Genomic DNA, 17,807 nt, shown 5'->3' on the forward strand with positions numbered 1-17,807 from the left:
TGTATCGAGGGGCTGCGATTGGCGAAAGCCACACTTGGATGGACCCCTCGATCACGGACTCGCAGTATGGCCTCGAGGTACTTATTTACACATGGAGTACGTACCGCGGTTAACTTTTCAGTCTGGGCCCAAAAAATCGTCAGTCCTGTAACTACCTTCATTTTTTCTTGTTGCTCAGACCGTGTCATTGGGAGACTTTAACTTCCTGTTCGCTCGAAATGAACTCCGTGTCGATCATCGGGTGACGCACATGGACCTGCAGCAATCATTGGCGGTGGACTTGAGCTGTACGCCCGGTTTGCTTGTGGCTTTGGGACCGAAACCGTTCGGTAAACGCCAGGCAGTGGCTTTATATATCTAACCCTTCCTGTCAGCAGAGCGCAAGAACAGATTCCTCTACGATGGTGACTCGCGTCAGCGTTTATTGGGATGGTCAGTGCCTGCCTTGCATTCGCTCAGTCTTGGAATGCGATTCTGATGACATCTTTCAGCCTCAGCTCAAGTGGCATTGGATGTGTCCGCCTTGGACGCCGTTTCGTCAGTGTTCGATGTTGCCAAGGCCCACGGTCTTATCCAAAGCTTCAGATTATACGTTGACCGACAGAACTCTGGGTCATTCACGGTCGAGAGTAAGTCCGAACTCCAGGCCTCCGGCGTTTCCATCGTGGAGGTGGCAGCAGAAGGTAGAGCAGGTGCATCGGCGAAGATGATGCTAGGTGTGTTCGTATAGCGGTCATTCTGCCACCAGCTTATTGATCTTCGCACAGCGGACGCCTTTCTTCACGGACTCACCTGTGTGACGGCGTTCGCGTTAATCTTTGTCTCAGCAGACCCGGACATCATGTACGGCTTGTCTCTGTTGAAACTCCAAGGTATCCGGACGATCCTTCTTACCCCACGGAACGCACACCGAAACTTGGTTCAGAGGGCATACTGTGAACTCCCCCTTCTTGAACAACAGGATATCTCGATGTTACCGACCGTGTCCGTGGATCACCCCGGGGCTGCAGCAGCCGAACCTTCGACCCGACACTCGCAGAACGGGTCCATCGTGGCCAGCCATCTCACCAACGAGTCGATCTCTAGCTCGTCTTCTTACTCGCCTTCCTTGGTCTCGCAAGCAGCCGGAGATGGTCCTTCGCATGAGGATCAACAACCGCAGTGGAAGGGGAAGGGAAAGACGACTCAATTCTCAACCCACGCATGCGGACGCGATACACCTTCTATAAGCAGGCGAACTTCAGTTTCGTCGTTCTACAAGCCGCCTACTGGAATGTTTGAGAGGGGGAGCTCTCCTTCGCCTTCACCCTCTCCTATTTCTCAGCGTTCCGAATTCATAGTCGTCAACAAGACCTCTGAGGCAACTGACTCTCCAACTCGTCGAGTCCCTGGTACTCCGCCTGATCTATCGCCTGCATACGAGCATCCTCGGCTTCCCTCTATCCCGCAGCCATTGTCCAATGTAACCACGTCAGCTAACTCTGCGGTTGATGACGCTCCCGTGTCGGCTAAGAAGTCTCTCAAGCTGCAAACGCCGGACCCAGAGTCAATCGAACCCGTCGGTTCATTCACCCATTCGCTCAACACATCTGCACTCAAGCCCAAGGCGATCCCGACTGTCAGTAACAAACCCAGAGTGACTCCGCTCAAAGATCCCAAGCCTGCACCTGGCAGCCCATCCGCGGCCGCTGAAAAGAGCAGAGCTCCTGTATCCCCCATCCCGGTAGCCGCCTCCAAAGCGGCGCCCTTACCCGCCTTGGTCGCGCCACCCTTGGCCCCACGGCCAATACATTCAGCGCCCCCTTCCTCTCCCTTCACATTTAGTCACCCAGTTCCAGCCCCCGTCCGCACTTCCTTTGGAGAAGCACCCAGTCCCGCGCAAGACGCTGTCGGGATAGTTTCTAGGCCAGCACCAAAGCCTGCCGCTGTATCAACAAGCCGCGACCCGTTCACCTCTTTTACTCAGACACCAAAGCCGCCGACATCTTCCTCGCCAGTGTCAAAGCCAGTTCCAGTAGCACTGGCAAAGATCGAAGCGGGACCCTCAGTCTCTGGGTCTGGCATGGCCCAGAAGATTCAGAAACCACCTCACCGTCGGTACCGGCTCTTGATCGATATCCTTCGCGAGTCTCGTGCTCGCGGGGAGACTTTCATGAGACGGGTAGACATGTTCAATGCCTTGAAAAGGAAGAATCCGAATTTCATTCGAGACTGCGACCTCGCGGATGTGAAGGGTCCCGTTGTTAACTATCTTAACTGGGCTTACTCTGCTGGCATCATTATGTCGAACAAGGGTGACGTTGTTCTTCATCCCGATTATTATTGAACCGAGCATATCTGTACTTCCTACTTGTTCTTGTGATCTATATAATATATTTTTGTGACTAACTTTTCTCCTACAGTCCTGAGAGCGTGGTGTGCACGCACCCAAACAAACTACTAACGCCTTGGGAACGTCCCACCAGCCTTTACTCCTGTCCACCACGAGGCAGGAGGCTGCTCATCAATCCTGGACCCCCAAACACAGAAAACCTCTCGAAAGGAGTGAATCTTCATAAATTAGGCTTACCCCTCGATTAAGCCTGGTCCAGGAAATTGCAGGTTCGGGATCAAGTTTTGTGGCGCCATTGGCAACATGAATGGTCACGGCAACAACTTGAGCGACCACGACGTCGCTGTATTTTGGGATCATTGTGCGTACTCACTAGAGCTCAATCTCGATGAAACTGGAACTCACATCTCACGAAGCGACGTGCCCCTCGCCTAGTTCGCTTACAGGATATGAAGTCGCAAACAGCATCAGATGCATCGCACAGACTTTTGGGAGCATAAAAGTCTTCAAAGCCTACCTGTCTATCTCTCTACACGAGCCCAGTTCCAAGCGCGACAGAGCATCAGCTCTTCGATCTGAACTCCAAGTGTCTGGCGTGTCACTGACGGACGTTGACACCAGCACTCCGTCTTTGAATGCTGGTCTGAACGTGATGCTCGCTGGTACGTCCATCCTCCCCCCTCTGCAGCTTCATGGTCCTATCTTCAATCTTATCGCCCCGTGCTTGTACAGCCGATATGTATGCTTACGCCTTGGACAAGACGCCCTTAACGGCGACCATTGTGCTCGTAACCAATGCGCCTGCTCTTGCGTACGCAGTCTCCCTCCTACGGCTGCGCAATTACCGCGTGGTCGTCGTCACGTCCTCACTGGGAGGCCAGGATACAAGCTTGGGCTTGACTTCCCAAGGGTCTATTCACTTCGATTGGGATACGGACGTCTTAAAATACATGTCACTTCCCAATGCGATGCCTGGGACTTCTACAGCTTCACCCCACAAACGTTATCCCATGCGCCCACACAGCCGAGCGTCTTCCCCGGATTTCACCAGAGAAGACAGGCCTTCTGGCGCAGAACAGCGAGCGCGAATTGCATCAGGCGAAGAAGTGGAATTGAAGAACTTCAGTCTTCCGCAGAATCCACACACCGTGAAAAGGAAAGCTCGAGCATCGGACACGGAAACTCCAGACGAGCTCTTGTCCCCTCATTTTCGAGGATTCTCGTCATATCTCCAATCGGACCGACCATCCACCCCTTCTGAGATCACCGGTCGTCCATTAAGCAAGCTCGATCGACCTCTGGTTGAGGATTCCGTCAAGGGCATTACTAGCATCCCTTCAACTCCTAGAGCTACTGGGAAGTCAACTGCGGTGGGGACGGGTAGCATTCCGGCACGTGCGCAGGTTAATGTCGAGGAGCTAATGCCTCGAACAATCGCTTTCCAACCTACAGCATCAACTCCCTCTACCAGCTTATCTCCCACTGCCAGTGTTTTCCAACCGTCACTCGCAACCCTCGGTCAACGACCAACACCATCTGGTCAATTCATGAGCCCAAGAATTCCATCCACGTCTTCTATATCCTCTCCGCAGAAAGCGAGCTATTCCCCTCAGCCTTCTGCAAGGACCTCTGTGGTGCCTGCGTTCCAACCTTTGGTCGATATTCTGAGATCTCAACGTGCCAAGGGGTCGGCCACTCCCTTGCGATCGTCTGTCGCACTGGAGTTGATTCAAAAGGACAAGGATGTGTATGCAAAGGCCGGGGTACAGAAATTTTCTCAATATTCTGCACTAGCTGAGAAGGAAGGAATCGTTAAACTCGGGGGTAAGAATGGAGGAGCTTGGATCCAATTGCATGAGCCCATATAACATGTACCCCGACATTATCTACCCTTACTCAATTACTTACTGACTAGTTTTAGAAATTGGATACATGTATGTAAGTAATGCCAGATTACAACTAATTAAATTGGACTACTTGCGTGAAGACTCCGGAATGTATATTTGATCCCGTGGACCATCTTTGTCAAGCGCTTGAATGGTCCGCGGTTTGTCTTTTGTCCCTTGCCACCATCATCTTCACTCCCGAGTGATGTTGTAGCTCTGCCTCTCTGCGTCGAGAACCGGCATTTCAAGTACATAGCAGCCAATGGACGGGATACCTGTGAAGAAGTCATCAATGCCTTCGGACGTTGTGAACGAAGATATCGCTATTTTTTGGGACTATGGTTGAGTGCACTCTGATCCGGTCGTCCTCTTTCGTTTCGCTGACGGTTGTATTTCTGACAGAAAACTGCCCGGCACCTGCTAATTACACGGGATATGACCTTGTAGATGCTATACGCCGAATGGCTCAACAGTTCGGCTCCGTCAAGCTCTTCAAGGCGTACCTCGAGGTGTCGGAGCAAGTTTTGAATGCCCGTTCATTGACTTTACGCTCCGAACTCCAGGTTTCTGGAGTTTCTTTGACAGACTGTCCCCATAATGGGCGTAAGGACGCTGCAGATAAAATGATGCTGGGTAAATGGCTCTCGTCCCCACCGCCCGTCCCGATCCAAATGCTTACAGTTGGGTTTCTTTCCAAGTGGACATGCTGGCCCATGCTATCGACCACCCTGCACCGAGGACTTTCATATTAATTTCTGGCGACCGTGATTTCGCCTACGCTCTGTCCACGCTCAGATTGAGAAGATACAAAGTTGTCCTTGTCACCTTGCCCAATGCTCATGCTAGCTTGAAGGCACAAGCAACCACCTGCCTCGACTGGTTCACCGACGTCGTCGACATTATCACGCCCCCTCCATCATCTCCCAAGAAATCTGGGAGGACATATTTCACGGGAAACACAGGATGGAACAGCAGAAGATATGACGACAATACCGACGACGGCCCGATACGAATTGACAAAGAAAACGGAGATGAAGAAAAACAATCGAATAAACTAGCAGTTACTCTAGAATGGACTCGCTCTTCGTCCTCAGCGTCGCAGGGAGAAAGCACTGGCCCCAAGGACTTCAAGCCCAGGAAACCCTTCCCATCCCAAAGCAATACCAGTCCTTCGAAGACACCGAAGAAAGCTCATCAGGCTGGACTGCCGCCTTCCCAGACTACACTGAATCAGTTCTGGCTGCTCGAAGAACGGCAGTCGTTCTTAACACCTCCGGAAAGACCACCACTTCGAACCGAGAAAAGCAATGCATCAAACGAGTTTCATAGCACTTCGCCTACTAAAGCTCGGGCTGAAACCCCGCGAACCAGAGTTCGCGATATTCGAGACAGAACGACCGCATCTATCGACACATTCGACCCTGCCAAGGACGTATTCCAGGCAACTCAGAGGAAGCCCAAGCAATACGACACCGTTTCCTTAATATCTGACGATCTCACTTCCAACATCTCTTCCAACTCCAACATCACTTCAGAATTAGAAAGCTCTGCTGACATGACCTTTATCCAACCTCCGTCATTCAGATACCAGTCTTCTACATCAAGCCCCAGTGTCTCCGCCGCAAAGATTGTCCCAGATCCGTTGAAACCTCTCGTTCGCCAACTACAGTGGTATTACAAGCACGGAAACTATATCGTATTGCGCTCCAAAATCGGTGCGGATCTTGTAACGCGTTACAAGAATGTCTACAAGAGGGCGAAGGTCAGGAACTTCACCGAGTATGTCCTGCTTGGAGAGAAGGAGGGCATATGTGAGTTGGGAGGGACAGGCGCGGAGGCATGGATTCGAATGTGTGCTGGCTGGGAGCTGGCTGACACCAAATGGTGAATGGCCATCCTTCCCAGGATGATCGTCGTTGGCCTTTTTGTGTACGCGCGTGGTCTCCCCCTGGTTTCCTAACTAGCGATCACTCTGTGTAGGCATTGGGATTGGCCAAGCTGGCGTCTCAGCCGCCGGAGCTTCGCCCCTTCCATGTACTGGAAACCGTCACAGATTGCTAGTCCTATGTTTCTATTTCAAGACTTGACTGGATCAGCTGGATTTGTTAAACGTCGCCATTCGCCCATACTATCTCCTTAGTAAGTATGCACCTCATCCAAGTTTGGAGGCTGCCCTTGTGCTTGGTGTTCAATCAGAGCCCTGGGAATGAAGCTCTTGGTACAAGGCCTCATTGACGGAGGTGGGTTTGAACAGGACGGCACGGAGATTTTTCATGGGCAAACTAGCCTTCGAAGCTTCGAGTTCCGGGTCGCGCTACCGGACAGACACCATGTGTTCACGTTCAGTCCAGTCCAAGGCACGGACTAGAGGGGGCCAAAACCTGAAGTTTCGGAAAGCGAGGTAATACTGTCCGCTGGGCCTCGACCCAATACGAGTGTCACTCGGAGTGAAATTCGTATCTGGCGTGCAGGGTGGCAAGGATACGCAGTGGCATCGGCGTTCGCATCTGGCCGACTTGCATGTTGGCTTCTGTTTCCTCCCTATTAGAGCCTCATCTTGAAGTTGGGATACTACATCAAGTAATTCATTCAGTCCCTCTATCCTTGTCTGTTCCGTGTACGTGGAGGGAGGGGAAGGTCTATAGACGGTTAGCCGTCACGGCTTGAATAGTCTGGCTATGCGGGCCATGGCTGGAGGAGAGGCCCTCCGGTACTAGGGTGGGTATCACCGTCTTGATAAAGAAGCTGTTTGGGTAGCTGACTTCCCCCGTTTGAAGAGTAGCTTCTTCTTTTATTTGAAACCTGTCGATATCCGACTTGAATCCGGAGATTTGTAGTCCGGGGAAAGAGTGTCGAGGGTCCCTGCTCTGATGATTCATTTCGTGATTGAAGTGACGAGGTTCAAGCGCCGTAGCGGGGAAGGGACACGCTAACGGGTTATGGGGACACTGATAACGCCTCTTTCCGAGTTCACGAGAAAATACTTCGTGCGAAGTCAGTAGACAGTTAGACTTAGTGGATCTTGATCTCGCCTTTGCGCACATGATCGGATACTTCGCTTTTCAGTTCCTCGCCATAGAGGGATAGACAGGTTAGCTTATTATCATCTTAGCTCGAGCGAGCTGCTGAGAACTAGGGCTCGTGCGTTCAGGTTTGTTGGGCCAAATGGCTGGTATTCGACTGTTCGCCGATGAGATAGCACCGTCCAGGTGTTCGTACTTCTATCAGAACTATTTTTAGGCAAACTCCAACGTACCATCTCGGCACGCAAAGGCTTAAAGGTTTACGGCGGCTGGTAGTATACTCAAAATAAATCCGGTCATCCGGCCACAAAGACTTCGACTTCGCGCGCTATCCATAGCTGGAGCTGGGTGCACTTGCGATGAGCTTGACGACTTGCTCGGGTTCTTCTCGACGAACCGTATCCTTCTATGAGGGCTTTTTGCCAATCTCAAGGAACAACACACTCGTGCCATTAGATGTTCTATCAAAATATGCCAGATTTTGGACAATTATCTATCTGGTGTTTGACTCAGTCCTCAACCATTGCATAGGGAGTCCCGAAGCGAGCATGGTGATCGCTATAACTGGCCTATGCGACCGTATGGCATCATTCATGAAACAGCCTACTAGCTCCACTTTCCACCTTACCAGTGTCGCTTCGAGGTGGACTCGCTCCCCGGTGACCGATCTCCGACACTTGAATCGTGGCAGCGAATAGGAAGGTGTATCCCGAGGCATCTGCACTAGAACCACAACTCGCCACTGCTGCGCGCATAGATGATTCATACGGCTGTACAATGTTTACGCAGTCCCCCGCGTGGTTCTTGCCCAGGATTCCGATTTCAGGCCGCCATTAGACTAATAATACATTCTCGAGCCAAGTAAAGCCTACGGTGTTTCTACAGGGTTGTTTTTATGCGAAAAGTACCCCAGCCTTCTATTTTTATTTCATTGCCACCACTTCCCGCCATCGGTATACACCACTCACATCTGGACTGGTTCCCCCGCATTGGTCTCAGGCAGATACTCGGGTCAAAGAGCCAGAGACTCCACAAGTAGTCGAATGTGATGCCATTCTGAAATGCGAAGAAGGCTTCGATTAATCAATGCACAGTATGTTGGATTTCAAGCGACGATCTGCGGAGAAATCCCGTGACAAATGGTCACTGCCGCCGACTAATATCTCTATGCCGTGAGAATACTGAGGTTGTATAGGCTCAGGTCATGTCTGACCTTCAAAAGAAAAGTTCTGTTCTCCGAGTTTGTTCACGAATTCGGACTGAGGTTGGTTCACATGCCCCATGCGTGCGGAACATGCTGCCCGAGCGAAGCGTCATTTAATCCCAACGTAACCTCTCTATCCTGACTTGCCGACGTGAAAGAGTTCGAGGCGTTGCCCGAAGAAATCGAGGGGGAGTTGCGCTAAATTCAGAATCCGTTTAAGCGCCCAGAGGAGGGCTTGGCGCGGTTGCCAAGGCGCCGGGGCAAAGTCCGAACGAAAAGAATGTCGAACTGCATCAAAACTGCATGGCTTTAGGGGGCTTCAAGGAAGGCAAAAAAAAAAAAACGACAGGGCTCTAATGCCCGTGTATTTCGCTATCATGCGTCATTATGAAGCTACCAAACTTATATTCCAGCCGCTTCGAACGCACCGCAAGCCTGGCAGTTGGCAGAGGCAACTTACGATAGGGCTGCGATTGATAACACCACATCTTGTCCAGTAGCAAAGTACTCGATGCACGAGCACGAGTCCACTTGCGTCATTGATCTCGTATGCGTCGCCCAAATTCCGGCATGCTACATAAGCACGGAATCCAACCCATGGAGCCTAGACGAGGAGGTTTTTAAGGCAAACACCGAAAGCCGGTGTATCGACGAGATGATCAATGAGAATTGCTGTTAAGCGCTGCATACCTCGTAGGGGCCATAGGCTGTGATCAAAGATGGGATCTTGTTTTTCGTTCCCTCCTGCTTATTTTACGGTACAATTGGTCAAGGGAAATACCAGATACGAGTCGTGCAGCCAAGCGAGGAGTTACCAGCCCTGAGTACTGAGTGTCGGCCAAGAACGTTGCTCGGTGGTGTTTCGAATTTTAGTCGGTTTGACGGGGATTGCCTTGCCGAAGCTAGGAAGGGTACTTCTAGGGCCATTCGAGGCCTAGTCAAACGCTGAGCCGGCCCCACAAAGCAGTAGAGAAGCCAGGGTAAAAACGTTCGAGGCACTCGGTCTCTGGGAACATATTGTTGACAGTAGTGAGGGTGAAGGTGTAAGGATGGAAGTCGACTTTCGGAAAGCATTTCGAGGGTTGCTGAGACCAATGTCACCGCCAATCTTCCTCAAGTCCGTTGAAAAACCTGAGAAATATTTCGTGCCCTTTCGGAAGCAAATGAACATCGTTGTGTCGAAGTGTGTATTCGAGTAGCGGACTCGGAGGTTTCCAGCAGCTTCCCCTCTCGGATAAATTTATCGGAATACGCCTAATGGTAGAAGCACAGCAGTCGAACTTAGGGTTGGCGTCCCTCCAAAGCGAGAGTGCACCAGCGGATAATACTCGGAAGCGCCTGTCGAGACAAAAGTACGCCCAAACTCTTCCAGTACCAAGGTCTCCTGTAGGGGACCACTTGGTTGCTCTAGGCGGCGTCCTGACTCGTCGTAAACTGGTTCCGTCGTCCAGGTGTGATCGTCGGCCTCGCGGGCGCACGCCAGTGAGAATGAGCGCCCTGATCCACCACACGTCCGCATTTGCGACCACACGGTATATCGTCGGCGGGAACGTCGTGGATGAAATTCTCGCGCGAGCAACTTTCGGTGGCTTTGCTTCGTCGACCGAAAATGGCTGAGGCCCCTATTTCCCCTTCCTTCACTCTGTCTTGAGTGCTCCGGAGGGCTTAAAGGGCCTTAGATACAGCCAACAATATCATATGGGCCAGGAGAGCATCTTAATAAATCATTTTTAGCTCGATGAGTAGACTCTTGTCGAATGGAAGTCGTAAATACGCGGGGCCAGCTTGACCAGGCCCTAAAGCGACACAGCCACACCTAGGCTGTATTCTAAGCTTGACTCCTCGGCTTCAGGCGGTAGAGGGTCATTCCAGTGCACGGAAATCTGTACCTTTCGCTTCGTGCCCAACATCTAACTCGCAATCAGCCTGTCGTCATCCCAAAAAGGAGTGTGTAACATTGGCAACTCCGGTAGTCAGGCTCTCGTGAGCCTCCCTTTTCTTATTACCCTTACGTCTGGGAAAACATCACATATGGACTCTAACGCAAGTCATAGCTCAATTGACCAACGTCTTCAGGATCCGAAAGTGGCCCATTCAAGCTTCGAAGAAGTTCGCGCAGGGTTACAGTAATGGTGAATCGTCATCATAGGAGCACCGGGTGTGGGTCCGGGGCAGTACACGTTAATTAAGGTCAGTTTCATAGCTCTTTTGCATTCCACGATGGTTTATCCGAGAGCGCCCTCGGGTGGCAATGGTGCCTCCCTGATCCTTTGCCGTAGCCCAAACACTCTCCCGGCTGAGATTGTGTTCTGTAGGATGTATATATATGTTCCAAAAGACTGTCTAAATCGCTTATGATATCCTCTCCAGTATTGGGAGGCGTTTTTGGTGATTATTGGACAATTTAAAGCGATGTCTACGGTCGTACTGGGCTGTTCAGCCCTCTATTGGGTTGGGCACTGCTAGATAGGGGCGATGAAACCCTATTTGGTTTCGCTTCCAAAACTGCCGAAGGTCGCCCGCGCGGGAATTTCATCCACGACGTTCCCGCCGACCGTACACGGTATGTCCGGCAACCAAAAGCGCCTATGGATTCGGCAAATTTTCGCAGCGTCAATGCGCTGGGCGGAGAGGACACACGGACTGACGTGGTTGCTGCCAGGTGAGAAGGGGCGCTCTGAAAACGAAAGACACGGCCATATGTTCTCATATGCTAGTATTGTATATTCATGAGGGAATCTGAAAAGGGCGGAATAGTGAGAAAGACAAGCAAATGCGCCCACGGTTGCGAACAACGTGTGCTTGTCACTGCTATACTTACTTACCTCCGAGTAGTGAGGAACGGAAGTAGAAACGCGAACGTTAATGAGCTTCGTCAGGATCGGACGAGTAGACTTCAAGCCTCGAGGCTCCCTGTCAACACGCGCGCTACAACACGCCGGTATGAGATAAGCTTCAGCATGCATCCACAATTCCAGTTGAAGTTTAAAGGTACCTTGGCGGTGCCAATGGACCTCGTAACTTTCCAAGCATGAAAATTGAGGATTACCGTTGTTCGAGGACCCGTTTACCATACTGGGATCGCTGGAACAGAAAGAAAAAAAAAGTGAGAAGATGGATAATTCCGTTGGTTTCCGCTGCAACTCCAAGGGGTTCTGTTTACTGGGGCTTCGCGGGTCGGATTTTGGGAATGGATAAGGTGTTTTCTTTGTCGAGACTACCACTGCGAGTGGATACCAATGCCCAATGCATTAGAGTGCATCCAACTCGGGTTTTAGTGGATGTTCAAGGCGGGCAAAATGCGTCATTGAGGCAGTAGACTCGGGTCCATTTGCTGTTCGGAGCGCGGAGATTGCCGTGAACAGCACCAGCGCTTGCGATACGCTGCCGGGGAGGAGGGCGCCGCGCAGCAGAAGCTGAGATTGCTTGGGGGATGGACTCTGAACGTAAGGGCCGCTGGGCCACGATCGCAGACACTAGCTGTGAATGACCACTCCGAAGTACACCTACCTTGATTCCCAAGCAGCTTGAAGTCCATGGTACTGTAACGTGGGGGACAATTCCCTGGGCCCTGATCAACACAGAGTCGCACATTTGACGTCGGATGTAAGAGAACGATACGAGCGGACCATGTCTAAGCCTCTTTCACTTTCATCTGCTTCTTGAATGGCTTGATCGTTGTCGTGATCTCTTGAAGCGTTCTCAGAGTAAGCCCTTGGGTAAACTAGAATTCCCTGTGACGCAAGTAGTCTTCGAACAATATGTCTGCCGTGGAATAACCACCTAGTGGACTTACGTAGGTCCGTACTAGCATGTTCAGAAGTTTCAAAGAACCAGCGGAAGGAGCCTTACGTTCATCCTGAGCGTGCATCTCGGGGCGGGGAGAATGTTTATGTTCACTCCCCACGGGCGGCTGCTTTGGCGAACGTGCGCTTGGAGGAAGCAAAATACACTGTTAAAACGTGCTTCAAACTAGAGGTGAGAGATGAATTCAACGTCAGTTAGATTGCGTACCATGTCAACGAGCACTTGGACTGGTGGGAGCCTAAAGCCACGCAAGCGAAATAGTCGGCTGTTTGCAGGAGCAAAGGAGAAACGTCGACTGCATCTTTTCCAGAACGATCCTTCATGAGGTGCTACAAATTTCCACCTTTCGGGGCAACTCACCAGCCAACCACAATACCAGCTGATCATGTCCAATGGAAGTCAGACTTGACAAACGATGGTAGATTCTCCAGCAGCCAATGAGATAAGATATAACACGCTGTGCTTATCACGACGCACCAATTCGGCCTTATCAGCACCGCCCTGGCTTGAGAGACTGACCGCGCCAAGGAATCATGGCATGTCGTATTCCGAATGTGTTAGGAGAGGATGTCCAAGAATAGTCTCAGTGAGAGCTCAGAGCAGAACACGCGAGCATAACGTCCCCTGAGCATGTGCAGACTCTGAGGTTCTCATCATAGCGTGACTATCGATCTGGGGTAAGGTGTGGGGTTCGGCAAGGGAGAGGAAACAGAGGAGGTGAATGGTGTTTTCTGGAACCAGACAACTCAAGGTAATTGCCAGGAAATTCTACACGCCATCCCCGCGTGATCATGTCGAAGCGAGGATTGCCTACCTGCGAAAGTATTGGGTTTACAGCCGTTTGCATTAGTCTTTGCGCGAGCGATGTCGCAGAAACCAATTGATGGCGTGTCGGAAAATTCCGTGGGGTTCCCACCTGCCAGGTTCCAACCAGGTTCTTCCTCGAATACATGGCCGATTTTACGAATTGTTGGTGTGAAAGGGACATTTCGCTGTTTCATACCATTGGAAGTACAAAGAGAGACGGTAAGGGTACGAGGATGAGGCAAACATCTCATACCGAAGCCTGAACGACGGTCGTCGAGCGTGACTTGGGCTGCCATACGGAGTTTTCCGACACGCCATCAATTGGTTTCTGCGACATCGCTCGCGCAAAGACTAATGCAAACGGCTGTAATTCCACTGACAAGCTAAGAGGCAATCGATGTGAATTGAAACGTGGCGACAATGAGGAAGAAAGTATGATTGCCTCAATCACATCCTTTACACGTACGCGTGTTCGCAGAGCCGGCTTGGGTGAAGGATGAGATGGAAGGAAAAGGCTTGGTAGAAGGACTGAAGCTGTCATCTGAGATATATCAGTGCCGAAGGCATCTAGTCTAAGTGAGGCGACAGGTCTCCGGAGAGGGGTTTGTTCTACAAGGAGCCAGAGCAGTCGTCAGGCGGAACGAAGCGAAGCACAATAGTCCCCAGATAGTTAGAAGAGTGCTGGACAGGTCGAGAAAGGTGGAGATCAGAAAGAAGATACCTCGCGAAGGCACCTCCCGGGACCGTGGTCACAGAACGAGTCGAGACTTGTCCGTGGCCCATCTCAGAATGACCCATCCAGCAAATGATATCGGCGAGGGGTAACGAGCGCTCTGATTGTTTCGGTGACATAAAGTTAGCTTCAAGAGAAGAGATTGGAAAGGTTTGCGTAGTCGTTCGGCACGCTGGGTCGCTGATTAACCATATTACGTTCGGATACTTCTTTCATCTCTTAGCCTCAAGAAATGCTGAGAGCCTTGATCATCACCTCATGAGCGCAAGTCGGAGTGGCGGGGGCGACGACGTAAAAGAGAGACAGGGCTGATTCAGACATGAGAACAGAGGCGGGTAGGATGTCTGCGAGATGGATGAGGTTGACGAAAGATCCGGGCTTGGCAAACGGCATCGAGTCGAACTGGCACGTACGATATGAATGTTACTGCCCTGGCGCCGGGGAACCCTCGGCGCAGTGGAAAGCCCCACCGTCCGCACAACGCCGGGAAAGACAGCGAAAACACGCGTTGTCGAAGTGGACGCCTCAGAAACGCCAAGGCGTCCAAGAATACGTGACGTGTTGTAGTGGCCAGAAAATCGTGCTCGAGTTAAACTGAAGCGCGAGCTTGTTTGCGATTTTGTCCTAGGAATGCGAGACAAGGTTGAAGAGAGACTCTTTGCACGTTCCTGAAAGGCAAACGAAGGGGAACCGTTCAGGTCCAAAGTGGAGCAGGGAGACAGGTGGAATTGCCCAAGATATCGCCAAGAGTTGTCGTTAGCGAGACGGTTGGTAAAAAAACGAAATGGGGTTTTCACCAGCGTCGGCAGGGTTTGCGCAGGAAGATTTCAGTGACAAAAAATCACAGGCCCAAGATCCGCTGGCTGTTCGCTTTCTCGTCGTTGAAAAGCGGAGGCGCAGCACCAGAAATGGACTGGACCGACCAGCTCGACCATTGCAGGACCTTGGGCTCCATGAAACCTGTGCGGAATATGGATCGATCGCCCCGTGTGACTTGCAGCAAAGGCGGGACAGAATTCGGGGTGGAATGAGAGGTGCCAGAAGAGGAAATGCTTGGCGTTAAGAGCCGACAACGTCCCCAAAAGGCAAGTGAACGCCAACGTTGAAAAGAGAAACAAAAAGACCTGAACTGGGCCTTTGGACGAAGAGTATGTACTTAGGACCGATTGATAGTGAAAGGGGTTGATGAAATCGAGGTCAGTTGAAAGAAGGCTTCATGAGCAAGGCTGACAATAGACTTCGAGGATGTTTCTAAACGGGTATAGATGAGATCGGGCAGGACCCCGGAAACCTGTTCCCGATTTGGATGAAACGTATCCGGGCCTCTTTTTGACACCGTCATCTGGCTCTTTCCTGAACGACTACGTTCTCCCCACTATCCTCCCCGCTATGACTGCTGCCATTAGCCAGCCACGCTCTGGTATCCTCCTCCAGCAACAAGATTGGCCTTCCTCGTCGTCGGCAGCATCGTCAACACCATCTTCAACAGCGGACTCGTCACTCATAAGTCTCACCCCCGCCTCAACTCCAACAGTACCAGCAGCCTTCCGCCAGCCTTCACCACCGACCTCGAGAAAAATCCGTTTTGCACCCCTACCAGACCCTCGTCGTGCTGTCCTCATCGACGAAAACGGCGCAGAAGTCCCAATTCCATTCGGTGAAGACGCAACCCAGATTCCATCATGCCCCGTATCTCCAGCGGTGGCGCCAGTGGACCTTCTGGCCCATGACACTTCCAGTTTGAGTAGTTTCGGATCTTCAAAACGAAACAGCGATACCGACCCCTCGACAACGCCTGGAACAACGACCCCAGCGTCCACTCCCAGCGAATACGATAACTCACGCCCGGGGTCCCCGTCCCTCGCTCCAATCCCACTCCCGCCGCTGTTGCCTTCAAAGGTGCAGCCTCTGCCCAATTCTCAATGGCCCAGATCCAAAGGTCTCTCCCTCTTGCGCCCTTTCAAGCGCTCCTCCGGCTCACCTTCATCTTCGTCCAACACCCTGACGCCCACGCCTTCCATCGACCGCACTGCAAATGGCAATTCGGGACGTAAAGGGATTTCCACAGAGGAGATTCTGACCCTGGGCACCATCAACCTCTTCCGTGCCTCCTCAAGGGAGAGTTCCAAGAGTTCTGATTCTGGTGCCGGCTGGAGTCTGACGCGTTGGGCCAGCACTGGCGGCGGCAACCAACCGATAAAGCAATGGGGCGCTCCTCTCACCCGCAGCGAGAGCTCTCAATCCACCCAGTCGTACCGTTCGAAAACAGCATCGTTACTTTCTGGGCTCAGGCCCTCGACAGCGCCGAGTCGATCGAAGCCGTCCTCCATGACGAAACGAGGAGGCACTCGCATGTTGAATGGTCGAGTCTACGGCGGACGTCGACTGAACCCCAACGCCAATCTCTTTGCCAATGCTCCAGACACCGAACCCGAGTTTGTTGAGTGGGGATATGGTGGCATGGGTAGCGTGAGAGGGGCGAAGAGCGCCGGCGCCGCTTCTCGCTGGGAGCGCCTTCACGGAAGCTCCCAAGACGAGGACTTAGAGGACGGTGGTGGAATGGCTTGGGTCAAGAAACGAAAAGAAGAAAGAGAGAAGAAGGCGAGGGAAGAGAGAGAGGCTAAGGAGAAGGCTGAGAAGGAAGCAGCAGCGAAAGAGGCAGGTGCCGGTGCCGTGTCTGACAGCGGCGAGCCTCCAGGAGACGATACATCAACCGCCCCGCCCCCCATTCCAAACGCCGTCTCTGAATCCTCTGCTCCCACACCCAGAGCCAGCACGCCTGATGCATCTATCTCCAACATCAACCCTCTGGCGAAGGCATCTTCCATCTCCGTCAACACCCATCACAGCGCCTCCACTGCGGTGCCCGCGTCCCCCACACTCTCGCCAACTCGCGAAGTTGCATCGCTCACGAATCACGTCCCCGCTGAAGATGATCACGTCTTCACCACCATGGCTGTCCCCATGCCCCGACCCCATCGACCGCGTAGTAACACTCGAGATGGCAGAGATGGTCTCGTCCAACCGATCTGCAGCCCCGCGTCCGACGTCGAAGAGAAAGGCTTCCACTTTGATGTGCAAGTCGTCTCTCAGAGTCGAGACTCGAGTACCGATTCAGATTCGGAAACTTCCTCCTCAGATTCCGAGAATGATGACGATGATGAGGAAGAAGATGAGGACGAGGAGGAAGTCCAGCAACAGGCGGCGATGGTGATTGGCGCTGGTATGGAGAAGATTAGCCGACACAGGACAGCCGAGGTGGACCATTATCACTCATAACGCGGGTTTGAGTGGCAGTCGGTGGCTTGTGGTCATCGTGCGTTGTCGAGCTCTGAAGTGAAAGGAGATTCCGGGGAGTGTTGACGGAAAAGCAACAACGTTGCCAGCGGTTTTTTTGTTTCTGGGGTTTTTCTTTTTCGGGATATTTATGCTTTTAGATTTGGACCCTGCATGAGATGGCACACACCTCATTCGCTCGTCATCCATCTTCTCTGTGTCAGGCGCGTGTTGGCAGGGCGGCGGCGGCGTGGACGTCCGTTTATCGGAGTTTGAGGGGAGGTTCGAAGGGAGGTCGGCCTCGTGATGTTCAAACCAATCCAGCGACCTCTTTGCCAGTACGTGACAATACCTTTTCTTCCAAGCGCCTTCGCTGACGACGAGCCGACTTGTAGACCACCTTGTCCTCGCCTTTATATATACGTCGCCGACACGTCTTGGCAAGCAATTCGTTGCCCGCTAGCCTATCCTCGTCTTCGAGCTGGGAGTCAATTAGGCTCGCTCCACAGCAAAAGGAATGTCTTGGCAATCCAATCTTGGTACCAGTGCTCGCAGTCGTTACCTGATCAGCAAACGAGCAAATCCCATTCTCGCGTCAAGACTGGTGCTTGGCTTCCTCGTTCGCTTCGCGGATAGGCCTTAACTGCGAGGTTGACGAAGGCTGTGGAGTTGGTGATGGTTTAGTCCGGGGAATGGCTGGATAAGTCTCTTCCTCGCACTGGTTTGGTCGATTTGGGAT

At 52.1% G+C, this 17,807-nt stretch overlaps 4 protein-coding genes across 4 annotated transcripts; all 4 read left to right on the forward strand.

Annotated features, from left to right (window-relative positions):
• Positions 1 to 401: 401 nt before the first annotated feature.
• CC1G_03844 (hypothetical protein) lies at positions 402 to 2,326 on the forward strand (the record flags this gene model as incomplete). Its single annotated transcript, XM_001833575.1, has 3 exons — positions 402 to 432; positions 492 to 716; positions 768 to 2,326. 3 exons carry the CDS (start codon positions 402 to 404, stop codon positions 2,324 to 2,326), a joined length of 1,815 nt encoding a protein of 604 aa, XP_001833627.1.
• Positions 2,327 to 2,482: 156 nt separating this feature from the next.
• On the forward strand, positions 2,483 to 6,106 carry CC1G_13966 (hypothetical protein; the record flags this gene model as incomplete). Its single annotated transcript, XM_002911880.1, has 5 exons — positions 2,483 to 2,693; positions 2,749 to 2,994; positions 3,065 to 4,156; positions 4,621 to 4,851; positions 4,917 to 6,106. The coding sequence occupies exons 1-5, from the start codon at positions 2,636 to 2,638 to the stop codon at positions 6,104 to 6,106; spliced, it is 2,817 nt and encodes a 938-aa protein (XP_002911926.1). The 5' UTR covers positions 2,483 to 2,635.
• A 3,433-nt stretch (positions 6,107 to 9,539) lies between these two features.
• On the forward strand, positions 9,540 to 10,062 carry CC1G_13967 (hypothetical protein; the record flags this gene model as incomplete). Its single annotated transcript, XM_002911881.1, has 2 exons — positions 9,540 to 9,628; positions 9,897 to 10,062. The coding sequence occupies 2 exons, from the start codon at positions 9,540 to 9,542 to the stop codon at positions 10,060 to 10,062; spliced, it is 255 nt and encodes an 84-aa protein (XP_002911927.1).
• A 5,119-nt stretch (positions 10,063 to 15,181) lies between these two features.
• On the forward strand, positions 15,182 to 17,071 carry CC1G_03849 (hypothetical protein; the record flags this gene model as incomplete). The annotated part of the gene is made up of 1 exon (XM_001833580.1): positions 15,182 to 17,071. The coding sequence occupies one exon, from the start codon at positions 15,182 to 15,184 to the stop codon at positions 17,069 to 17,071; it is 1,890 nt and encodes a 629-aa protein (XP_001833632.1).
• Between the last annotated feature and the right edge of the window lie 736 nt (positions 17,072 to 17,807).

The sequence above is a fragment of the Coprinopsis cinerea genome, assembly GCF_000182895.1.
Source record: "Coprinopsis cinerea okayama7#130 chromosome 2 map unlocalized cont3.2, whole genome shotgun sequence".
NCBI classification, from domain to species: Eukaryota; Fungi; Basidiomycota; class Agaricomycetes; order Agaricales; family Psathyrellaceae; genus Coprinopsis; species Coprinopsis cinerea.